The 25,258-nt window shown below is 58.2% G+C and overlaps 1 protein-coding gene across 8 annotated transcripts in view; it reads right to left on the minus strand.

The window, feature by feature from the left end:
• The window catches only part of KCNQ1 (potassium voltage-gated channel subfamily Q member 1), a 321,605-nt gene that overhangs the window by 156,210 nt on the left and 140,137 nt on the right, over positions 1-25,258 (minus strand). For all 8 annotated transcript variants that reach the window (XM_066252331.1, XM_066252330.1, XM_066252332.1 and 5 more), the window contains exon 11: positions 22,837-22,957. In XM_066252331.1, coding sequence (XP_066108428.1) covers positions 22,837-22,957 — 121 coding nt within the window. The remainder of the gene's footprint in view (positions 1-22,836; positions 22,958-25,258) is intronic.

Raw genomic sequence — 25,258 nt, forward strand, 5'->3', positions numbered from 1 at the left:
CAATCATGGAAACTTGGCAGGCAGGCGTTCTGGGTATGAGGGTCCACGTCTCTCGGTCAGGGGTTGAGGTGCCCACACCCTATTGATAAGCCCAAGTGAGCATGTTCCTTCCCTGGCCAGGCGCGGGGGTGTGGGCTGGCCCCGCCGGGCCAGCAGCATGGCCGGGGTGGAGACGTTTGTCCGTGCATCACTGGGTCTGAGGGTCACCCGGCCAGGCTGGAGCCACCGGGGGTGGGGGGCAGGATGGGCAGGCACAGCTGTGTTCTCAGGAAGGCATAGAAAACTCCAAAAGTGAGGGGGTGAGACCGGGTGAAGACCCACTCTTGGCCATCAACTCAGACTTGCTAGGGGCTGGCCCGGCACCCTTCCCTGCTCCCTTATCCCCCAGCTGGAGGGGAGTCAGAGTGGTCAGCCAGAGTCTGCCCCCCCCCCCCCCCCCGCTCTCCTGACTCTCTTGGGAATGGACTGAGGCCCAGAGTGTGCAAGGCTTGCCGATGGCACCCAGCCGACTGATGGGACAATAGACCAGGAATCGGACAGGCTCATCCACAGAGCACATGGCCTCCTCCCATTGTGGTCATGGCTAAGGTCCTGGTGGAGACAACCCCGGCCTACTGTGCCGAGGAACCCTTTCCCTAGGAAGGTCAGACTGAGCCAGAGCACCAGAGGAAAGTGGCCCAGCTCCACCAGTGCCAGACCCCAGACTCAGAAGCCCCAAACCCACCTGGGGCATCTGAAATTCCAATTCCCGAGTGGGACACCAAAGGGTCTTGTGGCATCTAGTGCCCGTATGGGTTCATCCCTCCACCCCACAGGGGGTAACACGGACCTGCCTCGCCCCCGTGAGCTCTTGTTATCAGTGTGGGTGCCCCACTGTGCCGGGTCCTCTGCCTAGGGGGGAGTGACCTGGTGGTGTGGCCCATGAGACCCAGAGGCATGCTGGGCTTCCGGGGACCCCAAGGGATTCTTATTCAGGGTACATTTCTCTGAGAAAGGAGACCTACCAACACCCACCCAACATCAGTGGTGCGGGAGGGACCCCACGGAACATGGCTGAGCCCCTGAAGTGTGAGACGCATGGTCAGGGCTGTGGCGTGTCATGGCGCGGGAGCTGTGGATGTTGGGGAAAGGTCAGTAAGAGGACTGAAGGGCACACTCTGTCCAGGTAGCCCCTTGCCTGCCCATAGAGTGACCATTAGACCCTCCGTGCTGCCGATAGGAGATTCCCCCCCTCCCCCCCGCCCCATAACCTGTCATTCTCACAGGCTGTCCCAAGAAACGCCCATTTTAAACCCAGGTGAGAGCAGTGTCTGTGAGGCGGGGATGGCATGGAGTGTGAATGAAGGCAGAACCTGAGAAGTGGAAGCCGTTTGCTTCCCGTTCAGTCATCTGGAGTGAACGAGGCCCCGGGTGGCCCGGGAACACAAACCTACAGTCTTCCCTTCCCTCCTCTAGACGGGCAGGCAGGTCTAGCCAGGGGCCCCTCCCCGCTCTCCTGGCCAGAGCAAGTCCCCAGGTGGCCACCAGCTCCCGGCCAAGCTTAGCTTCAGCTCTGCTGCCCGAGACAAGGGACCGTCTCCTCGGCCATGAAGTCGCCCCGGGGACACCAAGAAAACAAATCTGCTACCTTCCTAACTCCTAACAGTAGAACACGAGGAAGAGGAGGGAGGTCAGCTAGAACGTTCTGGAATGTAGTCTGTATACCAAAGAGCATGCTTACAGATGGAAGAGGCCGTTGAGCAGCTGAGGAACCTGGGGGCTGGGCCCCCAGGCCCCCGGAGCTTGTCCTGTGCCGGCAGCAGGTTCCTGGGCCCTCATACCCCTGCCCGGCCACCTCCCAGGAGAGACCGCAGGGAAGAAAGGGGGCAGGTCCCTCCGGCCACTCTGACTCCCCTTTGGTGAGGTGAGTTAGGCCAATCAGAGAAGGCACCGGGCCCTGGCATTAACAGCCAGCCAGCTGTGTCCTGGCAGAGCCCAAGCAAGCCCCTGTGCACCCTGCTCTGCCTATGCCTGGCGTGTGCCCCCCTCGCAGGGGAAAGGTCCCCCCGAGAGCTGCCGGGACAGGGTCCCAAGGTGCTGTGCCAGTTAATGAGTGATTTGCTCTAAACGGTGTCCTGCTGAAGGGAAGGATGAAGTGAGCGGGTGTGGACCGAGGAGAGATGGGGTTGCCAGGGAAATGCTTCCGCATGGAACGAAACTCAAAGGGCAGTCACCGGGGTTCGTCCGACTTAGAGAAGCATCGTGGAGGGTGTGCCTTGGGCCATCTCTTATGTTTATGATTTGGAAAACAGGTGTTGTGAGCGAGGGGCCGAGGATAGGGGTCTTAGCTGCTGTGTGAGGGGGAGGCCGAGATGTGGGGGTGTGGAGCCAGAGCCGCAGCCGCGGGCGCCGGGTTGCCTGTGCCAACCTGGAGCTCAAGCCCAAAGGGAGTAAGGTGGCCCAGGCCGGGCGGGCCCTTCAGACCAGAAGCACTGAGCTGGGAAGGTGCTCGGGGCTCCTGGAAGCTGGGATGGAGGAGCAGACGGGTGAAGCTGTGTGGGGAAGCGCAGGGGCACTTCAGGGCGGCGTGCACATCCCAGTCCGTCCTCGGGGACTTCTGTCTTCAGGTCTGGCTCTGGGCTGTAAGTCTCTGCCTCTCCACAGCAGTTCAGCATGTTTACTCTGAACTAAGCTCTCTGTTTGACCGAGTCGTGTTTTAACTGGAAGCCATCTTTGATGGAATCTTATGCGATTCCTACTCTCCTCCCACCAGCCAGCACCCAGGACCAGTGTTGACAGGCAGTCGTGACAAGCAGAGACCGGCCTGGTGTTTGGCATGGAAAAACTGGCCTCCGCACGGCTGGCTTTGAAGACTCGGGCCGATAGGTAGTAGTCTGTCCCTCACCTCGGGTCCATCACCCACAGCGCGTGAGCTCTCTGTCAGGGCCATTCACTGAGTGCCAGACTGTCTCCGTGCCGCCTAAGCCGGGAGACTTAGCTCAGGAACAGGGGGATTTAAAGGCCCTTGGTTTTCAGGCTAGTGGGAACCTTGCCACAAAGAAACTGGAGCCACTGTCCTCTCGGGGGTGGGTGAGGGTGAGGCAGAGCGAGGATGAGCCTCTGAGTACAGCCTGGGGCAGACAGGCTCCTGGCCTCTCAGCACCTCCCCGGGGAGCCCCCATTTTCTATTGGGGAACATCTGCCCGTCACCCAGCAGCCTCAGTTTCTTGACACCCAGAAACTGAAACAGTCCTTACATAGAAAAGCCCCCCCCCAGACAGTCATCGGAGTCACATTCTGATTTCTTTGTATTTCTAGAACAATAGAAAGGGGTAGGGGACTCCAGGGGAAGAGCTTCTCTGTGATCAGAGACACTCGGACTGTCGAGCGGGCAGGGGAGCCCCGGAGGGGGAGCAGGGGTGAAGAAGATCCGGTAAGAGCTCGGTGCCCCCCCATCACCGGTCCGGGCCCACCACTGGCCGCTCAGTCCCCGGGAGGCCCTCTCCCCACCTCCGCTTATTCATTCACTTCCTCATCAAACATTCACAGAGCTGCCATGACGGGCTCCACATGGATTAAGCCCTGCAGATAACGCCGCTGAACGACAAGGCCGGCCTCTGCCTTCGCTGGCCTTGTGCGCTTGCAGGAGGCAGCCCATAAACCCTTTACCACAAACAAACACCCAGTTATACATTAAGAATGGGGGGGGGGGGGAGCCTGGCTGCTTTGTGGCTGGGTCTGAGGCTTAGACATCAGCCGCACTGAGGCTGGGACATTTCAGCTAAGACCCGCCAGGAGAAGGAGGCCCCCGGCCTGGGGAAGGGGAGTGAGTCAGAAGAAAAGAGAGCCTAGCTGGTTTACAGCGATACTCAGAGAACATCTGAGGAGCCATGGTGACTTCCTGTGAGCCACGGCTCAAGGTCACTACCACAAGTGGTGTGACACTGGGCTCTATAGACTTAACCTTTCAAACCTCGGATTGGTTACATAGAAAACGGGAGTGATAAGAGCCTTAGGTCACAAGCTGCTGTGCGGTGAGAATGTAGGGAAGTGATGTTTCTGAAGCCCTTACCACACAGTGCCTGGCTCGGGGGGGGTCCCAGGACCGTGTTCTTTTCAGATGATTCTCTAGCCCAAAGGTAGGGGCAGGGCTGGGAAGCTTTCTCCGCACCAGAACAGTCGTGCTGAGCCTCCTTTGGAACGCCTAGTTGCCCGGGGGGCTCTGACACAGAGGACAGAACCCCTGAGAGGGAGAGCAGGGACTGCCGGCCTGACGAGCTCTGGGTCTTCCGGGGCCCACGGCGGAGTGCTAGCTCCTACCTCCTACAGGGAAGAAGGGAGACACACAGGGCAGAGACACCCTCTCCCCTGCCTGCCTTCAGGGCACCGCACTGAATCCTCTACGGCAGCCTGGACCCCTCCAACTCCCCATGTGAGCCCTGGGGGGCAGGGGAGCAGGAGCATTCCAGACTGGGGCTGCTCCTTGGCCTTCTCAGCTCAAGGTCCATCTGTAGGTTGGTGGGTGGCACGCAGCTAGAAAGCTGCAGAGAAGTCAAAGGCAAGTTCCCTCGGCCTTCCTGGGCCTACCCAGCCTGCACAGCTTGGGAAGCCTGACCACGCCTCCCCCCCCCCACCCCTGTTCCCTTCAGGGGAGCCTGAGGCCGTGAAGATTGGCTGATCCCACCCCCCTCTCCGGAGGAGAGCCCCATTCTTGGACTGCAGTCACCCCAGCCCCAATGAGCTGCCTTCTACGTGGGGTGAGAAGGGAGCCGCAAGATGACCAGAGGGTCACAGAGTTGGCCGAACCAGGTGGGATCCTGGGAGAAAGTGAGGCCCCCTCTAGGGAAAGCACTTGAGGTAGGAAGGCGGTGGGTCCGCTGAGCCCCCGCGGGGTGCCCCCGGGCCTCACCTGGGCGATTCTGACCCCCTGCCCCTATCCCACGGGAGCCCACCCGCTGCTGCCGTCTGCCCCAGTCTTCATTAGACACAAATGGTTGTGAAAAGAACTTTTCTCTGAATTCTGATAGCACTCAGAAATAGAACTGTTGTACAAGGTTTGTTTTTTTCTTCACAAGAAGGGAATCCTGCCACGGGTGACAACATGGATCAATGGTGGAGGACAGTGACATGAGACAGACATAGCCAGGCAAACCCTGCGTGGCACCACTCCGCTGAGGAAGCTACGCAAAATAGATTCACAGCAAGAGAGAGCAGAATGGGGAGGGGGCGGGGGAGGGGCGGGGTGCGTGGCGACCAATTAGCCAGGGGCACACGCTTTCGTTTCTGCAGGATGAGTGAGTCCTGGAGAGCTTTGCCTAGCACCGTGCTGGAGCCAACGGGGCTGCCCTGGGCAGCTCCAAAGTGGCCAAGAGGGTGGATCTTAAGGGTGCTTAGAGAACACCAATAATAAAACAATAAAGAAAATAATAATATAAATGATAGAGAGGGTGGGCGGAGGCTTTTGGAGGTGATGGGCATGTTTGCAGCCTAGATCGTGGGTGCATACTTATCGCCAAACCCATCACATGATATACATTAATTGTTGATAGAGTTCATATGTCAGTCGTATCACAAATCAAGTGGTTTTAAAACATTAAACACACAATGAAAGATTATTTTGAGCATCTCTTTTCAAACAATGACATCCTTCATGAAATTTTCCAAAATCTCTTTTTAGAGCCAGAATTGCACTGATGTCCAGATCTGATGAGGCTAGCATAGTCAAAGAACACACGCCTATTTCACCTTATGACAGTCACTGCAGAAAGCTCCGGAGAAAGTATGTATTATAGTAACGTGGGTCAATCAGCCCCATTTCAGAGGTCTGATACCTGGTTACAATGACAGAGTGAAAGAAACACAGACCAGACCAGTGGCTGGTGAATGTGGCTGTACAGGGGCCGCACGAAGGCTCCCTGGGGTGACGAGAGCCCCACTGGGTCAGGGTCTATATCCTGGCCTTGATCCTGCCCCTGCCGTTTGCGAGATGTGACCGTTGTAGGAACCCTGGTACATGAGACATGGGATCTATAATTTCTTTTTTTTACAGAGACAGAGAGTGAGTCAGAGAGAGGGATAGACAGGGACAGACAGACAGGAACGGAGAGAGATGAGAAGCATCTATCATTAGTTTTTCATTGTGCGTTGTAACACCTTCGTTGTTCATTGATTGCTTTCTCATATGTGCCTTGACCATGGGCCTTCAGCAGACCGAGTAACCCCTTGCTGGAGCCAGCGACCTTGGGTTCAAGCTGGTGGGCTTTTCCTCAAATCAGATGAGCCCGCACTCAAGCTGGCAACCTCGGGGTCTCGAACCTGGGTCCTCTGCATCCCAGTCCGACGTTCTATCCACTGCGCCACGGCCTGGTCAGGCGGGATCTATAATTTCTTAAAACTGCATGCCAATCGACAGTTACCTTAAAAAGTTTAATTTAAAAAAAATCATGATCCCCAAATTTAAAAAATCAATAGCCCCCTGAAAAATACCCTATAATGCATTTTCAAATGTATAAAATCTTACAAACAATGGGCTAAAAGGGATTGAGGGACATTAGAACCATGGAAAAACCTGTCCTATACATTCAATTCATCTAAATTGGTTGCCATTTCAATAGAAAATGCCAACAGAATATGGATGGTCACACACACACAATTAAAAAAAAAATCAGGCAGGCCAAGTCTAAAGTTTATATGAAAAAAAATGATCACATACATGCATGTGCTGTGAAATTTGGGAGAAGAAGCCTCCAGAGCTCCCTGGCAGCAGTCTGCACCCCAGAAAGGCAGTGCGTTTTAAAGATCATCCATTGTCCTCAATGGTGTCATGAGGATACATTGTATCTTTTCTGAAGCTGATCCTACTCACTCAAACCCCCCTCCCCATTGCCCTGGTCAGGCACATACAGACATAAGGTGCGTTTAGCCAGCACTGCAGGCATAGCCTTCCACTGTCAGCACCGTCCGGGGCACCTCCCGTTAGTCATCTGTTTAGTTTTCCCAACAGCCCTTTGTGGAAGGCACGCTTTCTTATTACCCCCATTTTACAGATAGGGAAACTGAGACCGGGGGTCAGTGCCTTGCTCAGGGTCCAGCAGCTAGGTGCTGTCAGACTCTGCACTTGGGCGAGGGCTCCAGAATCCGCTCTTATGTACGGCTTTTTGTTGACAAGTTGGTAAAGGAGAGAACCCAGCAGGGAGGCAGAGGACAGGGGCGGGAGGGGGGACGGAGGAGGGCAGCGTTCCTCTGGGCAGGCTTCACACGGCTGAGGTTGGAAACGACATCGTAGTACAGCTGGCTCAGGCTGGACAAGGACACTGAGTCACTGCCGTCCGAGTCACCCCATGAGTCCATGCTGACCTGCACTGGTTTATAACAATGCCTGATCGGGTCCCTGTCTTCCCTTTTGGGGGTCAGCCTGGGGAAGGGCCGGCTCCATGCTACGGATTTTGTTTCTTACTCCAGACTTTTTTTCTTCTTCCACGAGGCTTGCTTCCTCTCTCTGCTTCTCTCCCTTGACTTAGTGAATCCAGTTTTTCCTAGAAGCCCTGCCTGAACGTGTGATCACCCAAGTGTAGGACGCGGGCCCCTGGGTCAGGCCCACAGCCCCTGTGTGTCCCCTCTCGACTGCCCGGTGAGCAAGCCCTGGAGGGGCCAGTACTCCTGCTCCCAGCTCCCGGCCCGTCTCAGCTGCCCAGAGGAGGGCTCAGTCCCAGACACTCCAGAGTCATGTCCAGCTCAAGAGCTCATCCTGTGTCTACATCTGAAGAATGTTTAGATCTGAGGCCGCACCGGGGGTGCCCGGTGGACCGCGCTGCTGGACACGCAGCTTCCTCTTGTTGGCTCTGAAGTCACAGAGAGGAGGAAAATGTTTGCGAGGTCCGTGAGTCAGAGAACCAAGTCTGGCTGAGCCCCGGGCCCATCCACCATCAGGGAGACGGTGGGAGTTTGAAATGTGATCAAGGTAGCAATGTAGATCGGGGAGAAATGAGGGACTCACGCAGATCGTGTTGGAATGAAGACGCGCAGAAAATAAACGGGATTTGATGACGACTCGGCAAAATCAAGATGGAAGTCCCGCTTCCATGTAGGAAAGAAATAAAAATGGCAGAAGACATGGGAGGACTTTAGTCAAACAATCTCGGAAGGAAGTTGGTTTTTTTCAAGATTGAAGACTAGGCCCCTGAATCACAAAAGGCTGCTTGACTACGTCACAATTTTAGAATCCTACCAGAAGACCACGATAGGAGAAGCTGAACACCAAAGGAAAGCGAGACAGATATTTTCAGTACATGAGTTCCTACAAACTGGTAAGAAGAAGGTATTGAAAAAAATAAGGGTATGTAGAGATGGCTCATAAAAAAGAAAAACAAATGCTTCTCATTGCTTGAAAAGATAAAACCTCGTTTGTGATAAAAGATATAAATTAAAATCCCAGTCTACCCTTTCTCAGGTATCAGATGAATGAAAATAAACACCATGGTTACTCACTTATTGGTGAGGGTATGGAAACAGCCATGCTTGTGTCGTTTTCATAGTCCTATAAACAGGTACAGCCTTCATCTGGCAGAGTATCTGTCAAAGCCTGAGCAAGTGTTTTAACCCTGCTGGAAATGGGGTCGGGGGCTGGGGGCCTGGGGAGCCATGGGAATGAACCTCTTGAAGTATATCCACTTAAAACGGAGACCAGAATATCATGAAAAAGAGATGTGGTTGGGAATTTACCTTGAAAAATAATAACAGTTATAAAAGTAAGGTGATCCTAATAGAATTGGTTGCTATACCGGCAGGTGTCTACTTATTTCAAAAGCAGGTGAGCTGAGAGAGGTCCCGTAGGCTGTCTGTGGAACGGGATGTGATACCCCGGGGATCATTGCTGTGGAAGGGAGGGTGTCATCGCCCAGCCAAGGGCCCACCCTCCCGTCTTTCATTATTTTATTGGCTCTACCTTTGAAACGCTTATCTAGGCATCAGCCTTGCTCTTCTTGTCGGGGGATTACGGGTTTAACTCTGCCTAATCTCTGGTCAAGAGATCCTTCCATTTCATTTAACTTCGTGAAATCTCATATCGTGGCCAGATTTACGGTTCTTTCTTTCTAAGTGATTTACTTTAGATTGCCCTTGTTGGATAAAAAGGGACAGTCCAGAAAGAAACTCGGTCCACAGAGACGGAGCGGGGGCGGGGGGGGGGCCAGACATGGGGGGCGACAATGGTGTGCAGAGGCGAGGGTGTTGCCGGGACTCGTTTCATAATCGGGCTGTTCATCAGCGCATATGTGAATGGTTTTAATGGCCGTCTCGAGCAGCTCCCTATGTCCGTCAATGGGGGGCTTGTTCCGTACGTTATGGCGCAGGGAATGCTCTGCAGCTGCTGATGCAAAGGAGATGCACTGGGGGTCTTAGTATAGATGCGTCTCCAGGGCGCGCAGACCTGCATCCTCCCCGTGAACAGTGCCCACTGCGGCCCTGTGCGCACCCAGGACGGAGAGGGGGCCTGACGGTGGGGCGCTGCCCTGGGCAGGGCTCCCTTCTCTGCACATGCCCCGGGGGTTGTCACTTCCTGCCTCCAGGCCTCTGCGCCAGCTCCAGTCCAGTCACTGTTGCCCTTGGAAAGTGCTCAGGGCCTTAACCCAGCCGTCATGGGCCGCCCATCCCCGCATCCCGCCACGGACCGCCGGCTGGTAAACGCGCAGCGTGGCCCTCGGCCTTCACGGCCTTCCTGCCCCACCACTCGCCGCGGCTGTCTCCGGCGGCCTGTGTCTGCGCAGTCACCAGAAATGGCAGCTGTGCCCTTGGAGCACGGTCCCACCGTGGGGCAGGCCCGACCCAGGTCACCTAGCGGAGAGCACGAGATGGCCGCGCGCCTCCTGAGGTGCCGCCCACTCGCCAGCTTGTGCGCGTGTACGTCTGTCTGCATGGGCGTGCCCACATAACGCCCACATTAAACCACCTCTCGGGCCTTCTGCCTCAGGAGAGATGGCTCTTCTCTAAGCAACTCAGAGAGAAGCCTGGCACAGCCCCATAGAGGATGCTCAAAAGGGCACACCAGGTGAATAGATATGCCCCCACTCATGTACCAAGGAGGCACGTCTCAGCATACACACACACACACACACACACGGACAGACTTGTTCACATAAAACATTTTGGAAAAATAGAACAGGAAACCGTTCACAGGGGCAACCTTTAGGGATGGAAGCTTAGGAGTTAGGGCTTGGGGTGAGGACAGCCTGGTATCCCCCCCATTGCCTTTCGTACTCTGACCTTGTCTGACCATGTGCCTAGGAAGGCCCACTTGATTATCACAACGTTTTAGCACAGTGTCTTCCTACGCACAGAGCGGCCTGCGTGCTGCAGGGCGCGGAGCAGGGGATGCTCTGCCCACGGGGCCAGCGCGGCCTGCGCTGCGGGGCTGGGGGGGGACCGCTGCTGTGGGCTCTGGTTCATGTCACTCCCGGGGGCAGGGGCTGCGCCGGCACAGAGAGCTCTTTGACAGGGCAAGGCTGAGCCGGAGAGAGAGCAGGTCCTGGGCCGGCTCCCAGGGAGCCCACCCCCTTGAGTGGGAAGGGGTGCCCTCCACCCATCTGCAGAGCAGCACGGCTCTCCTCAGAAATGAAACGTTACATATGTTTTGTCCTTACAGAGTGGGGAGGGGAGTGATTTTTTTTTTTTTTTAAAGAAGTGAACGTGCACAGCCTGTTCTGACTGCTGTGTCTCATTAAATATGTAAGTTTTTATGGAACTCTTTTTTTCCATTTTCAGGTAATCTTTGGTTCTGATTAATGCAAGAGCGACAACACTTCATGTATTTTTCAATCGACTTGCCTCATGCCTATGTTAATTTAATGTTTTCCTAACACACACACTCCTATTTTAAACTCTCCTGTTTAAACCATCACCACTTAGACCCCATTTTTTACATCCAGGCTTTCTGTGGCCAAGACTCCACTTTTGTAGAGGAGCAAGTTATCTCTTCACTTTTGCAATAGCTCTGCTCGGGAGCTGGTCGGGCCCGGGGCATTCTGGGGAAGTGACACAATGTTGACCTAGGAGGGAGCCCTGATCTCTCCCCATGGGGGCCCCGCCGCGCGCCACCAGGGCTCGGGGGGTAGAGAATGGAGGAGGCACATGGGGCTGGTGACCCACTCGGAACGTGGCCTACCCAGCCTCTCGGGGGGGGGGGGCTCTGCCCTGGGCATCCCTGTCCCCACCCTGGGCATGGGGAGGCCTGGGCAGGCTGCTGGCAGAGGCGCAGGGCGGGAAGAAGGCGGCCGAGCTCCCGCCGCTGTGAGAGGAAACGAGGAGAAACAGCTCCAGTCAGCCCCAGAAGCCAGGCCTGGAAAAACTCTGCAGCTGGAGCTAACACAAAGGACTTTTCAGACCCTGCGGCCAAGGTGCCCAGCGAGCATTTTTTTTTTTTTTTTTTTTTTACAGCTATTAGGGTGACAAGCCTCTCCAAAGGCCAGCAAGTTGGCGAGGGTATCCAGGAAGCTGGTCTGGCACCAGGCTGGGATTGGAGCAACTTTAACAAGTTAACTTCAGAAGGGAAGAAGCATCAGGAAAGGTTTTTAAGGTTCAGCAAACTTTTTGAATTATTTTGCAAAAAGTTCTGGCTTTCGAATTCAAAGGCGTGTTTTGCCGTGACTGTTTTTGAAGCCGGAGCCGATTTCAAAGGCAACGCAGAGCCCGCACGTTTCTTGAGTCAGTCACACTCCAGGTGTTTGTCTGAGCTCCTCGGGGACGCGCTTTCCAAGTGCCATCGGGTGCCGGGAAACACCAGAGTCACCTTACATGGCTCATCAGACGCCCACGCGCCGCCCTCCCCGCCAGCCCCACGGCCGCGTGTGCACGTGCGTATGCAGACGCGCGGGCGTGGGCGCGGGCGCGCGCGCACACCTTCCCCAAGCAGGAAACGGCTTTTTGCCAAGAGCGAATGGAATTCAGATTTCCAGAAGGTGTCCTTGGCCTCCGGCTCCACAGCCGCATGCTGAAGAAAGGACCTAGTGTGTGTGCCGGGGGCCGAGAGAGAAAGGGGCCTCCACCTCTGCTCCGTCGATCTGGGCCCCAAGAAAAACCCACAGCGAGCTGCGCTCTCCTCGGCCACACCCGCCTCGGTCACATTCCTTCCCTTCCTGAGCCCACACTGGGTGGCCCGGGCAAACCAGCTTCCACACCTCCCTCCCCATCAGCAGGGAGACCTACGCCAGCCCCTCGTGGGGCTGCCAGCGAGTACAAATCAGGGGCCGCACCCGAGGTCTGGAACGGCCGGAAACCTCCGGCCTGGGCCCCCCACCCACGGCCTCCTCTCACCTATGAGAAAGAGCGCCCACCGCCCCGTTCAGCAGCGGGGCCTGGGCAGAGCTCCTCCTCGCTGCTGCATGCCTCCGTCACCCTCCCCCACGCAGGGGGTCCCCACATACCATCCCAGCAAGAAGGACTGCCTCCCTGTCCTCCACCCCTGTCCAGGCTGGGCCTTCCAACAGGATCCGACATCCTCACAGGATAAACATTTACAGGCAGAGGCCAACCCCAGCCCCGTGAAGGAGACAGGTCCGTGGGTGGGCTGGTCATGCTTCGCCTTTCTTTGAGTCCCAGGATTGGGACCCTGCACCTTGCATGGCCAAGTAGTGACAGGCAGAGAGAGCATTCCTTCTGCAGGTCATCAAGAGTCCATGAGGACTGTGATGACCAGGAGCACGTGTGACATTTCAGGTGCTCAGGGAGGCCCGGTACCGTGGTTAGGACACATTTGCCAGGTCTGTTGCCCCAGGTAGAGTGTCCTCTGCTAAACAAAGGCTAAGCCGCACTCAGACAGTCTTCTTTGTTTCCTCATGAGACTGTTTCAAAAGCAGGGCCTCCCGGGCACCTGCATTTCTGTCTGGGGAGACCGCAGCTTTGTGGCTTGGGCCCGAGGTCTCTAGCCGGTCTTCTGGCTCTGCTGAGAACGACGCTGCTCCTCCTGCCCCTGCCCTGGCCTTGCCCACTGCGTTCTCCTGGCTGAGTACTCAAGTCCTGCTGTGGCCCGAGAGGTCAACTTCGCTGCCACTTTCTTCAGGGTACATAGAAGGCCTGACTCCATCAGCCCCTCCTTCCGAGCATGGCCTGCAAAGGGCTCTGCTGGGGACATGACTCGTCCTTTAGGGAGGACCTGTGTGTGAGAGAGGGGCAGCAGGATCAAGGAGCAGGACGTGGCCAGCCCCGAGGCCTCGGGAGTGTCCTGTGTGCTCCCCTCGCAGCTGGGTGACCAGGGGCAGAAGAAAAGCTTTCAAGTGTTTCAGACTGGAAGATTTCAGTTTAATTTAATAAGTCTGGTCACGAACCTGAAGAAAACATTGAAAAAACAGGCCTCACTCCCAAGAGCACAAGAGGGAGGACCCGGTAGGCTGAGGAAAGGCGCCCTGGGACTGAGGACAGAGGACAGCTGCCCAGTCCGGACCAAGGACTGGAAGGCACAGGGCTCCAGTGCAGACGGGGCTGAGCTCGGGGGACAGTCCAGAACACACTCAAGGACATGAAGCCAAAGGTCCCAGTGTGACCTTACCGCACACTTTGTCCCCTTGATACAGATATCAGCTGCCTGAGGAATGAAGGGGTGCTGGTGGTGGACAGGGGTTGGCTGTCCAGTGCTTCCCATTTCTCTTTGGGGGCCTGGCTCTCTGGGGGCAGCAGGCTCAGGCGGCTTTGGCCCATAACCATGAGGGGGACTAAGGGGGAGGACCCCCGAGGGTGAGTGTCTTCACATCTGCTCTCCGAACAGCCTGACCCATCGCCCCACCTCCGCCATGTCCTCTTAGCCTTGCACAGCCGCCCTGCTGTCTGCCCCCGTGTCCTCAGAGGCAGCACAGGACATCGAGCTGCGGTGCAGTGGCGTCTGATCTTGTGTGATGATTCAGTTTCCAAGTCTTAGAAGACAAAGTCAAAATTACCTTGGAAAAGCCCTTGACTTGCTCCTTAAAAAAAAAAAAAAAAAAAAAAAAAATCCTTTCCCAGAGCTTGGTAGATACCCCCTGCTAAGTTCTTGCGCCCACAAAACGGGAGACCCTCTGTGCAGACATCTGGGGTCCCTGGAAGACGCCTGCCGGGTAGCTCTGCTCCTTTCCGGGGTGCTCCTGGCCCATCTTCAGAGGGAGCCCCAGGGCTGCTGCCGCGTGTAGAGATCAGTTGTGGAGAACTTCAGAGCAGCAGCGGGGTCACGGTCTGGGCATGGGGGCCGTGTGAGCACTGGGGACATGAGGCGGAGGCTGGACCTGGAGTCTGGGATCCCTCTGCCTCCACCTTGACTCCTCTTCCTCCTCTGTCCAGGAGGGTTCCCTTCCAAGATGGCCCTCCAGGTCTCCTGTGGGGCCAGCCGGGCCCGAGAGCCTTACAGTCAGACCTCTGCCTGCTGGCCCGTCACTGCCAAGAACAAGCACCGAAGGTGTGGGTGCTGTCCGGGCCCCAAAGAGTTTGCAGATCGAAAGAACGAGTGTCTAGTGGGGGCTCTGGCGGGTCGCAGGAAGTCACAGAGCTGTGCCTGCCACTTGGCATCCTGGGAAGGTAGGTCAGCCTTGCCCGGGGCGATCTAGGGGCCCCCTGAGTTGCCTACAGAACCCTGAGTCCCCTCACCCTCCTGGCACTGTGGTGCGAAGTCCTTGGTATGTAGAGACTGGTTACATGGAACTCTCGCTGGAGAAGGTGGCCACGAGGGTCACTCGCCCTGTTCTCTCCTGTCTGATGGGCCACAGAGACACGTTGGGAGGTGCAGACCGGAACTAGAAGCCAGGTCCCTTTGCCTCTGCTGTCTTCTTACCTCCCCACCCCTGCCTACCGCCCCCCCCCCCCCGACCACACAGACCCAGGCTCCCCTGGCGACAGTGTGCCCGAGAACGAGCCCTGGTCTGCCACCGCGTCACGGGCGACACTAGAGAGCCTCAGCCCTTCTGTGAAAGAGGGAACCAGCCCACGAGGCGCTCTCTGAGGGCCCTACCAAGGACAGGAGCCGTGTGCCTCGGCCAGCAGCAGCCTCCCCACCCAGGCCTGGCACAGGACATGCCTACCGTCGGGGCTCAGTGATGCCACTGGAATTTCAACCCCTTCGAAGCCTCTGAGGGCCGCAAGGGAACGCTGCTGCCATGTGCATGCTGTCTCCCTGCGGGGCCCCTGCAAGTGGCTCAGGGACAGAGCTACCCTGGGGCCTCCATTCATGGCCACACCATGGCCAGGAGAAGGCAGGATGCCCGGCCCGGCCTGCCCCTCACCCTGCTGAAAGGCTGGCGCTGTCCTCGGCAGGGGGGCCGACTGTGATGAGAGGGAGGAGCAGAGACACACGGGGCACCCGTGACGACGCTGGGACTCAGGCTCCTGGCTCTCCCTTCCCCCGAGAGCAGACGCGTGGGTGCAGGTGTCTCCCTGCCCGTCCACAGGGGCTGACACACTCACGAGCCCCTTTTCCTGTGAGGAGCGGCGTGGGTTCGTGGGCCTGCAGGCTTCCCGTGCCTGCAGCACGTCCTGAGGCCTGGGGCTTCGGGCCTCTGTGTCCATCTTGTTAAGGACAACACCTAGTGGCCGCGTGCTGTGACCCCGTCCGGACTCCATGGAAACTCGGGACCTGTCACTTCCAGAAGCTGCTCTTGAGCCAAGAAAGAGATGTCCCCGCGGGGCCCCTACCACACGCTGAGGTTTTATACCGGTTAACGTCCATCAGGCGCTTCGCCGAATCAGGGTCAGGGCCGGACGCCTGACCCCAGCTCCAGGCGTCATACTAGCACCGCGAGACACACTGAAGTTCAGAGAGGTGAGGTGACCGCCCCAGCGTCCCACAGGCCGGACAGAATGACCCAGGCTGGCCAAGATTCCCCGCCGGACAGCGTCCCCACCCAGCCATGGTGGACACAGCACAGCAGCTGACGAGGAGCACAGCCCAGACAAGGTGTGCAGGGCCAGTGCTCTGAAAACCACGCGGGCAGAGGAGCAGGAGAAGGCCGAGACCGGGGAGGGACGCACGAGGCCACAGGCCCATGGCCTCTGTGTCGTGGAGGTGTCTGGTCTCCCCACACTAGGAGTTTTCTGGGTGAATAGCTTGCGGGCCAGGAGCTGGGCCACGCAAAGATGGCCGAGCTGGTCAGGAGGCAGGAGAACTGGCCAGAGCCTGTGTGACCAGCCGTCAAGACCTGTTTTCAAACTGCAGTGATAACGGAACACGGCCCCACCCGACAAGACACGCAAGTGAGGAAACCGCAACAGTCTGACCAGCTGAACCGAATCGGCTCCGGAAACAGCCCCACGCACAGATGGCGCGCTGGTGGCCACGGGGCTGTGGCCATGCAGGGGGGAGGTGACGGTCCTTCTGGTGAGGAGTGCTGAGCCACACTGGATAGCCAAGCGGGGAAGAGTGCACCTTGACCTTGGCCCCACACTGGACGCTACAATCAATTCCAGATGGACCAGCAGGCCGGCAAGTGAAAGGTGAGCTTAACAGAGCTGCAGAAAAAAACAGAATATCTTTAGGACCCTGGGGTCATCAGAGTTTCCTAAGTTGGACACAGACAGCACTGTCCCGAGAGGAAATGTTTGATTAATTGGGTCACCTGGAAAGGAAGGCCTTCCGTTCATCCCGAGACACCCTCAGATGGGCAAGGGCCACCTGCAGAGAGGAGGTGCTATTTATTCGTTTGGAATGTACGTGGACGCATTTCTGGTGAGGGACTGATATCTGGGCCGTATCAAGACAGAAAGAGCTCCAAGTCAGTGATCATAAGAAGAAAAGCCAACCCAAAATAAAGTGGGCAGAAGATGTGGGCGTTTCACAGAAGACAATATCCAACTAAATCAGAACACGGAGAGGGGCTCAACTGGGCTAGCCGTCGGGTCCCTGGAAATGAAACCCCCGCGATCCGATGCCACCGGGTATCCACCGGGGTGGCGAGAGAGGAAACGTCGGAAAACGCCAAGTGGTGGCAGGGATACGGGGCGGCCGGAGTGCCCGAGGCCGCTGCTGGGAGGGCAGACAGACGGGCACACCTGCCTCAGGAGATGGCCAGGTGGGATTTCCCGAAAGCGGACACGCCAGTTGGACGCCCCGGCGGCTCCACACCTGGGCACATGCTCACCAGCAATGCCACCCGCACGCTCAGCAAGAGGTGGTACGGAAGGTTCTTAGCGCTCGCTCGCGGTGACGACCCCGCACTGGGAACACTCCCAAGTGGCCATCGACAGTGAAGCAGATACACAGTGTCGGCCACTGACATGGAGTGCCAGCTGGCACGGCGGCGTGAAGCTGCGTCCTGCTGCTGGGAGCCGGACCCTGGTCACTCCCAGCCTCGGTGACAGGAAGTGGGGCACGGAGGCTTCCTGGGAGGCTCTGCTGGCCTCGCCTGAGGGGAGGTTCCAGGGGTCCCAGGGGTGAAAACGACTCAAGCTGTACACTTGGGATCTGCGTCCTCATCTGCGTGTGCATCCCCGTCACCTAACGAGGTGAAAGCGTCACGGCCTGTGTACAAGGGCAGTCCTTCCTGCAGCTGGGCCTGGCGAGGGGCTGAGTCTGGCCCCCGCCCTGCTTCTGCTCAGATTTCCCTTCCAGGCAGGACCCCCACCCCAATCTCCAGAAACGTCCCTGGCAGCAGTGCCGTTTGGGAAGTCACTCTGTCCTCCAGCACGGCCCTCGCTGTGGGGGGACCCACACAACAAAGATGGCCGACAGCTGAGCCCAGGCTGAGGGTGCCTGGGCGGGTTGGCGGCCATGGCAGCCCTCCTCGGGCCTCCCGCCCACGCAGCGGCCTGCTCTCCGGAACAGCGTCCCGGGAAGCGGGCTGCCTCCTCCTCACATGTTCACACGGACGCAGTGGCGCTCCCGGAGGAGGTCAGAGGGCCTCCAGGGGCCGCCCGCGGCTGGGCTGGCGCGGCTGGGAGCCGGCGTGAGGGCATCCCATTCCCGGTCCCATCTCTTCCCCACTGAGCCATTCTGCCTCGCTTTTAATTGAATTAGGAGAACATTTAATCCCCCCCACACACCCCCCATGCATTTCAGAGATGGGTTGAGCCTGGCAGGGGCTCTGAGGTTCGGAAGGGGAACCGGCGACTCATGCGGCTCCGCACAGCCTCCCGTGGGGCTGCCTGGGCACCCCGTGCAGACATAGGTGATCTGTGCCCTGAAGAAGACGGGACACCCGTCTGGAAAGACAAACGGGTCTCATCTGTCCCTAGCAACCGCCCCCTCCCCTCACATGTCCCCCTGGACACTGGCCCCAAAACAGCCTGGCCATCCTTTCCCCCCAAGGTTTGCAGGACAAGAAACAGAGCGAGGAGCTTGCAGAGGCCCAGGGCCTGGGCCTCCTCCGTGGTCTAGGAGTGGCCACAGTGGGACCCGAGCCACTGAGATGTCCCAGGCCAGCAAGCCGGTCTCGGAGGAGGAGTGAGCCTCCGGGTCCGTGGAGCAGAGCGTGGGGCCAGGCCTTTATGACACTTGCCCCCATTTCCAGAAGGCACGGACGGGGCTGGCCCTGGCCTCGCTGACAAACGCAGAATCCAGGAGACATTAGTAGTGATGTGGACGAAAGCCAGGCCACAGCGGCCTCGCTGGAAAGGGGAAACTGGAACGTTTTGGCGTGAGACTCTGCAGGGTCCAGGAGAAAGTTGAAGACATGGAAATTCTAATTAACACACACGGGGCTGGTTTTGCTCAAGGATCTACAGGCTGTCATGTCGCAGGAGGCCCACGAGCACATGTTTGCCAGAGGTGCTCACGGTCACCTGGTGGGGTCCCTGAAGGGCCCCAGCCTTGGGCCTGCCTTGCTCCTCTGGAAGGCCCCTGGCCCTCCCAGGGCCCACCTTGGGCCCTGCAGAGCAGGACAGGTGGCTGACATACATGGGCTGAGCCTCCCCTGGACCAGGTGCCTCAGCAGCAGAGATGGACACTGGGGGCCACCTCTTCTGGAGGGTCCTTCAGGGAAACCAGAGGCTACTGTGCTTGTGGCGAGCCAGGCCTCTTGCACTGTCCTCCTTGGGTGACAGTGTGCCCCTGACAGGGCCGGTGGGGAGTCCAGACCCGTCTCGGGTGACCTGGCAGGTGGGGGAAGGATTCGTGGAATGGCTGCGGTCTCGTCTCCCAAGGCTGCTCTGGGATAAAGCACCTAAGGGACAGCCGCACGCAGCGCTGACCCAAGTAAGAGCCACAGGCCTTCGTGCTACGCTCAGTCCTGACCCAGCCACCCTGACCCTGAGTGCGTGCCCGCTCTAAAGCACCCAGAGCCTCTCTGTCTCCCCCTCAGAATGGGCCGGCTGGGGACCCTGTCTGGCTCGGGGTGGGAGCAGCCGTTCTGGGGCTCCTTCCTGCCTGGGGCTTCAGGGGTGCTGGGGAGGCAGAGGCTGAGGGCTGGGCAGGGAAACATGCCCCAGAGGGTGCCCTGCTAACAGCACAGGGAGCTGGCGCTGAGGGCCTCGAGAACCAGAGGAGGGCGTGGCCGCTGGCTCCAGGCTTCCCGGCCTCTGCGAGGCGAGGAGGAGCAGAGGGTGGGGGAATTATCAGGAATCTGATGTTTGCAGATGGGTGACAAGAGTCTTTTCCGCCCGGAACACCGTGCGCGAGGCTGCCCATAACCTCTGGTAGGCAGAGGACGGTATGAGGGCCGGGGCCCTCTCCTGGCTCTTGTTGGGGTGCAGCGCTCCCCTTCTCTCGTGGAGGTGGGGAGGGAGCTCCCCCGCCCTCCTGCTGTGCCCGACGTACCCTGTCTCTATCATCTACTTGCCCCTTGGAATGCCTGAGGCAAGGGTTTGCGCGGGGAGAGCACAGGGATCCGGAGGCGGTCAGACACGCGGAGCCTAGGAAACTCTTCTTATCTGAAAGGCGTGTGTGGCTGCACAGGTGCCCGGCCTGCCGATGGCACCGAGGTGGCTGGAGCCACCATCCCTCCAGCCCACTGCGCCCCAGCCCTTGCTCGCCAGCAGCTCCCTAGTTTGTCCCAGGTTTGCTCACTGTGACCTCTGGGCCCCCCGCCCCTTGCTCCACTGATGGCCAACAGGCCCGGGAAAGAGGAGCTTCTCGGAGCCCCAGGGACCTTCCCGTAATCAGGGCTTGCAGTGACCTCACCTCCCGGGGGCCCTGCAGGCCGGGAGAGCTTGAGATGGAAACAAAATGTGTCTTTATTTATGTTTTTAATTTGAATTCTGGAACTGGGCCCAACGTGGTGATACAGTGAACATCAGTAAAATGCTGAAGAAAAATGGCTCTGTTTCTCAGCAACACAGCCCCGCTCTTCCCACTGTGAGAGTCCCGGGCACGTCCCTGTCCCTCACACGCACCTCGGGGCGTGTGCCTCTCCCTGGGGCAGGGTGCGGGGTGCACAGGGCTGGGTTGCCTGCGGGAGCTGTGACTTCTCCTGAGCAGCTGGAGCCGGGCTTAATTCAGGGCATCAGTCACCAGGCAGGCGGTGCGGGAGGTGAGGGGATGTGGCTCCAGTGTGGGCACGAAGGCCTGGCTTCCTCCTCCCTGCCCGACAGGCGGGCACAGCCCCGAGCAGATACGGTGCCCATGGCGGGGTGGGGCTCTGCCTGGCCCATCGTCCTGGGGGGGTGAGGTTTTGAGGCCCCAACACCTCTTTCCCGGCGCCTGCATCCCACACTCCCCACCCGGCTCCCTCGAGTGGCGGTACCCCAACTGCTGAGGACACGGACACATCGGTCTCCTACCATCTCGGCTTTGACTCTGCTTTGACCAGATCACAGTGCCTCAGTGTGGCCCCTCCGCAGAAACCTCGGTCTCCCCCACGCCTAGCCCCCACTGCAGACCCCTAAACCGAGAACCCCGTCTGGGCCCCTTCCTGCCTTCCTAGCTGCTCACACCCAGCTGCTGCTTCCAAGCATGTCCGCACTGCACAAAGCCTTGCTAGGCACGGAGGGGTCCTGGCTGTGCCGAGGCCCAGCCAGTGCTCGATACTACCCCCCACCCCCCACCCCCGTCCCCAGCCGGCCGGCTGGCCTGAGAAGCCGTGGTGACTTGAGCTGTTGGTCTGACAGCCTCTGTCCCGGAGGAGGGACAGGAGCTGGCCAGGCGCCCCCAACACCACAGCTCTGCTGACTTGGGTTGCCATTGGGGCTCCCTGGGCTGGGGGGCAGCCTCTCGCCCCAGGAAGCTGGGTGTGTGCCGATGTCGGGACGGACAGCCCTCCCTTAGATGGGCGACCATGCGGGGCAGCCGTGGGCCACACCTCAGGCCCCAGTCTCTCTCTGCCCTCACTCGAGACCTCGCTACTGGGCCTTACAGGGCCCGAGAACCCGCCGAGGCCTGGCTGCCCGGCCGACTGGATGGCGGGTGACAGCCTTGTCCTCCCCGGGCGTGACTCCTGTACGAAGGGCAGTGACTACAGCAGGAGGACAAGGGGCAGGCTGAGCCGCACAGCGAGGCCTCGGTGGGGTCCACCCGGACGTGGGTCGTGGTCCTTGCGGGCGGTCAGCTGTCCTCTCTGAGTGGGCAGTTCACCTGTGCTGTGTGCGGCTCCGGCCACCACACTCTGACTTCTGCTCTGGAGGCCCCTTGTGCCCCAGACTCTACGGGACTCTCAGCCACCGAGTGAAGCCCTTGTTCTGCTTTTGGGCACCGAGCTGTACCTGCCACCTTACCTAGCTCCTGCTGCTGCCCTGGCCTCTGCTCGGACCCAGGTATCAAGCCAGCCTGTCAGGTCGAGTCCGGGATGTGCCCAGAGGCCAGAACTCCATTCCCAGGTGTGGCCCGAAAGCCCGCTGCAACGCCGGGTCCGTGAGGACGTGTTGCCCTGCTTCCCATACACCTGGTTGGCTCCCCGAGTCTGAACACATGTCCTGCCAGCCTCCCCATGAGCACAGGGCCTGGAAAGACGGTGGCGGGTCCCGTCTGATCCTAGTACCACCCTGAGACGTCCGCTGCCTTCCTCATCCTAGCCACCAACTCTACGCAACGAGCCGAGAGGCCCTGCCGTTCCAGTCCCCACATCCTCAGTCACCTGTGAGGCACAAGCTGTGCCCGGCCAGCAGCCCAGGCAGCGGGCCCAGGCACCCACTCAGCCGGCCACGGCGCACTCAGCTGAGGACAGCCTCGGATCCCCGGAGAGGCAGGAGAACCGCAGCGCTGTTGCATGGGCTGTCTGCGGAGAGGAGGACGGAGCGGCGGCAGGTGACCCTCGGAGGGCCGAGCACGCCACTCACACATCCTGACACACAGAGTCTTCTCCAGGGGGAGGCCCCAGGGGGCAACGGCCGGCACAGGCCTCCCTGCCTCCCTGACCACACCACAGGTTGTCTGCACTGGGTGCCCACGCAGAGGGGCATGGAGCCACACATCGCAGGGAAATCACACTGCAGCGGTGGCCCCCGAGGACGGGCGGTGGGGAGGGCAGGCATGTGCCCCAGGCCAGCTGCACCTCAGGGGGCCAGCCAACTGGAAGGCGTGGAAAATCAGCCATTTCCTCCACCTGAAGGAGCCCCTGAGGACAGCCCAGCAACTGGCAGATGCACTCGGCATCTGCCCCGGGGCTTTGGCCAGAGTTCCATGGGGGAATGCTCAAAAACAAAGTCGTCTCTTTTTGGGGGAGTGGAGGAGGGGCTAGGGGAAGAGAAAAACCAATCTTCTCAGATGCTCAAAAGCACGAAAACAAGTGGAAAATGATCGGTCTGGTTTTCCATAAGTCAGCAGGAGGATCATGTTCTCAGACGTGGCGGGAAATGCCCCTGCACCACCCCCCCCGCCAGGTGCCCAGGCCTGGGGGCCAGCCCCCGGTGGCCGGTGGGCCCAGGGTGCTGAGGGCCGGCAGCGAGTGTCAGCACGGCCTGCGCAGACCCAGGCCGTGGCCCGGCACCGAGGCAGCAGCTCCGCGCGCCCCCCCAGCCTGTCCCCATGGGCAGGCGGGCACTCACTGTGACACGTGGGTGATAGGGGCCAGCAGTGTCTCCCCCTCCAAGTCCAGGTCCTCGGTGAAGCTGTTGGTCCTCACAAAGGGGGCCGTGCTCACTTCCAGCAGCGTGGGGCTCTTCTTCGCTGCAGGGAGAGGCGTGGGGTCGCAGGTCAGCCCTCCACGGAAGCCCAGGGCTCAGCAGAGCTGGGCTGAGATGCCCACCCCAACCAGCCCCACTGGTGTGGGACAGAACTCCATGCCCTGAGCCTTTCCGCAGATGGACAGGCTCTCTCCTGGGTCTGGAATATGGAGACTGCGCTTGAAGCCTGAGCTCAGAGGACTGGGGGTGATTAAGGTGGCCAAGGAGCAGCTGAGGGCCAGAAATGCCTCCTCAGAGTGAGGACCGTGTCTGGCCGAGCTCAGGTGTCCAGGCCTCTCCCCAGGTTCACACCTGACCTTCGGATCCAGTAAGACACCCTGACCCTCCCTCACCACCATGCTGTCCCTCTCATGCAGACAGGCGGGCTAGGGACGTGTCACTGGTACCCAGGATGGTAGGACTCCTGTCCACGAGGAGTGGAAAGCCCAGGAAAGAGGGGCAGCCACTGAGCTCCTGGCCTCACTCAGGTCAAGATGCCACATCCAGCATCTGCAGCCCAAGGGAGGTGCAGGGACCACACCCCCACACGCTGCTAGTCACAGCCAGACTCCGGGGGTGCCTTCAGCATGCTCACAGAGGTGCGCAGGGCTGACAGAATACCTATCCGTTCGTTCCCTGATGTTCAATGGGGGGGGGGACTCCTTTTTTTTAATTTAAAGTTCTTATTGCAAAAGGAATTAAGTAGTCCTTGTAAAAAGCAAAGAAAGATGTGCAAAGCCCCCCCCCCAAGGTTGGCAGTGTGGCCCCCCGCTGGACTCCTAGCTCACGCTTCCCTGCCCAGCCATCGTCACAGCGGACACCACCTGGGGACGTGCTTTTCCTGCATGTTGACAGTCCTGTTCCTGCCGCTCTGTGACATGGCCATCTCGTTTTCCTACAGGTGCGCTGCCGTGGGCCTAAGCCTCAGTTTAGTAGCAACGGCCCATAGTTTAGATCAGCTCTAAGCCAGTGACGCACGACCCATCTTTGTGAACACCTGACACCCAGGGGCAGGTGAGAGGGGGGCTTCCTTAGTGGCTTTAACATCATGCTGCTGGACTGTTTCCCCAAGAAGCCGTGGCCACCCGGCCCCCACCAGCGGTGTGCGGACCTGCCCGCTACCCCACGCCCAGGCCCCGCCCAGCTGCGGGCAGCCTCCGCCAGGCCCGCCAAGCCCCCACCAGCGGTGTGCGGACGTGCCCGCTTCCTACGCCCAGGCCCCGCCCGGCTGCGGGCAGGCTCCGCCGGCCCGCCAAGCACGGGTGAAGACCGGGGTGCTGGTCTCCCTTCTGCGCGGAACTGCTGATGTGGCTCGGAGGCTGTTTGGGTCTCCTCTTGCGGAGTCATCTGTTCATATCCTTTGTGCATTTCTGCTCGAGTTGTAGAGCTCTTCTTGTTTTAATATATGTTAGAAATATCAACCCTTTGCCATGTGAGGCACAAGTACCTTGCCCCGGTATGTCTTTGGGGGTTTTCACCTTAATGATAGTTGTTTTTAATCCTAAAAAACATTTTGTGTTTTTAAAATGGCATACCTATCTTTTGCACTTTTTTGAAAAAGGAAGGTTTTTCCTACCCCAAAGTAATGCAACTGTCTCCTATTTGTAACTGAAGTGTATGTATGGATGTGTGTGTCTCAATGTTAATATATTTAGCATTTATACTTTACATTGTGGGAGACCAACAATCAGAAAATGAAAATGTGAGAGGTATTATATACCACCTTCCTAAAAACCAAAAGTAAGGCGTAGACTATTAAGTTTCCTGAAGAAAACATAGGAGGAAAAAAAAAAATCCCTGAACCCTGAATTTGGCAAATGAGTTTTGAACGACAACACCAGCAGCTCAACCTGTGAGGGGAAAGAAAATGGAAAACTTGGACCTTATCAAAATTAAAAGCCTTTGCTCTGCAGAGGACATTGCTCAGGGAACGAAGAGCGACCCACAGACTCGGAGAAAGTGTCTACACGTCACCTATCTGGTCACGGACGTACATCCAGGATGCAAACTCTCGCCATTTGACAACAAGAAAGCAAACAACCAAATTTTTCTAAATGGACTACAAATAAACATATGAGAAGATGCTTTGTTCAATCAACATCAGTAGTTATTAGGAAGATGCAAATTAAACCCACAACGAGCTACCACTACAGCCTTATTAGAATGTCTAACATGTTTAAATGGTGCCAGTTTGGGATATTTGGGCAAAAAAGTTAGAGCCTTCTCTCCACTTTACATAAAGAAGAAAAAAAAACAAACCAAAGCCTAATAATACCCAAGGGTTCATGAGGATGTGGAGCAACTC

The sequence above is a fragment of the Saccopteryx bilineata genome, chromosome 1 (genome assembly GCF_036850765.1).
Source record: "Saccopteryx bilineata isolate mSacBil1 chromosome 1, mSacBil1_pri_phased_curated, whole genome shotgun sequence".
Taxonomy (NCBI): Eukaryota; Metazoa; Chordata; class Mammalia; order Chiroptera; family Emballonuridae; genus Saccopteryx; species Saccopteryx bilineata.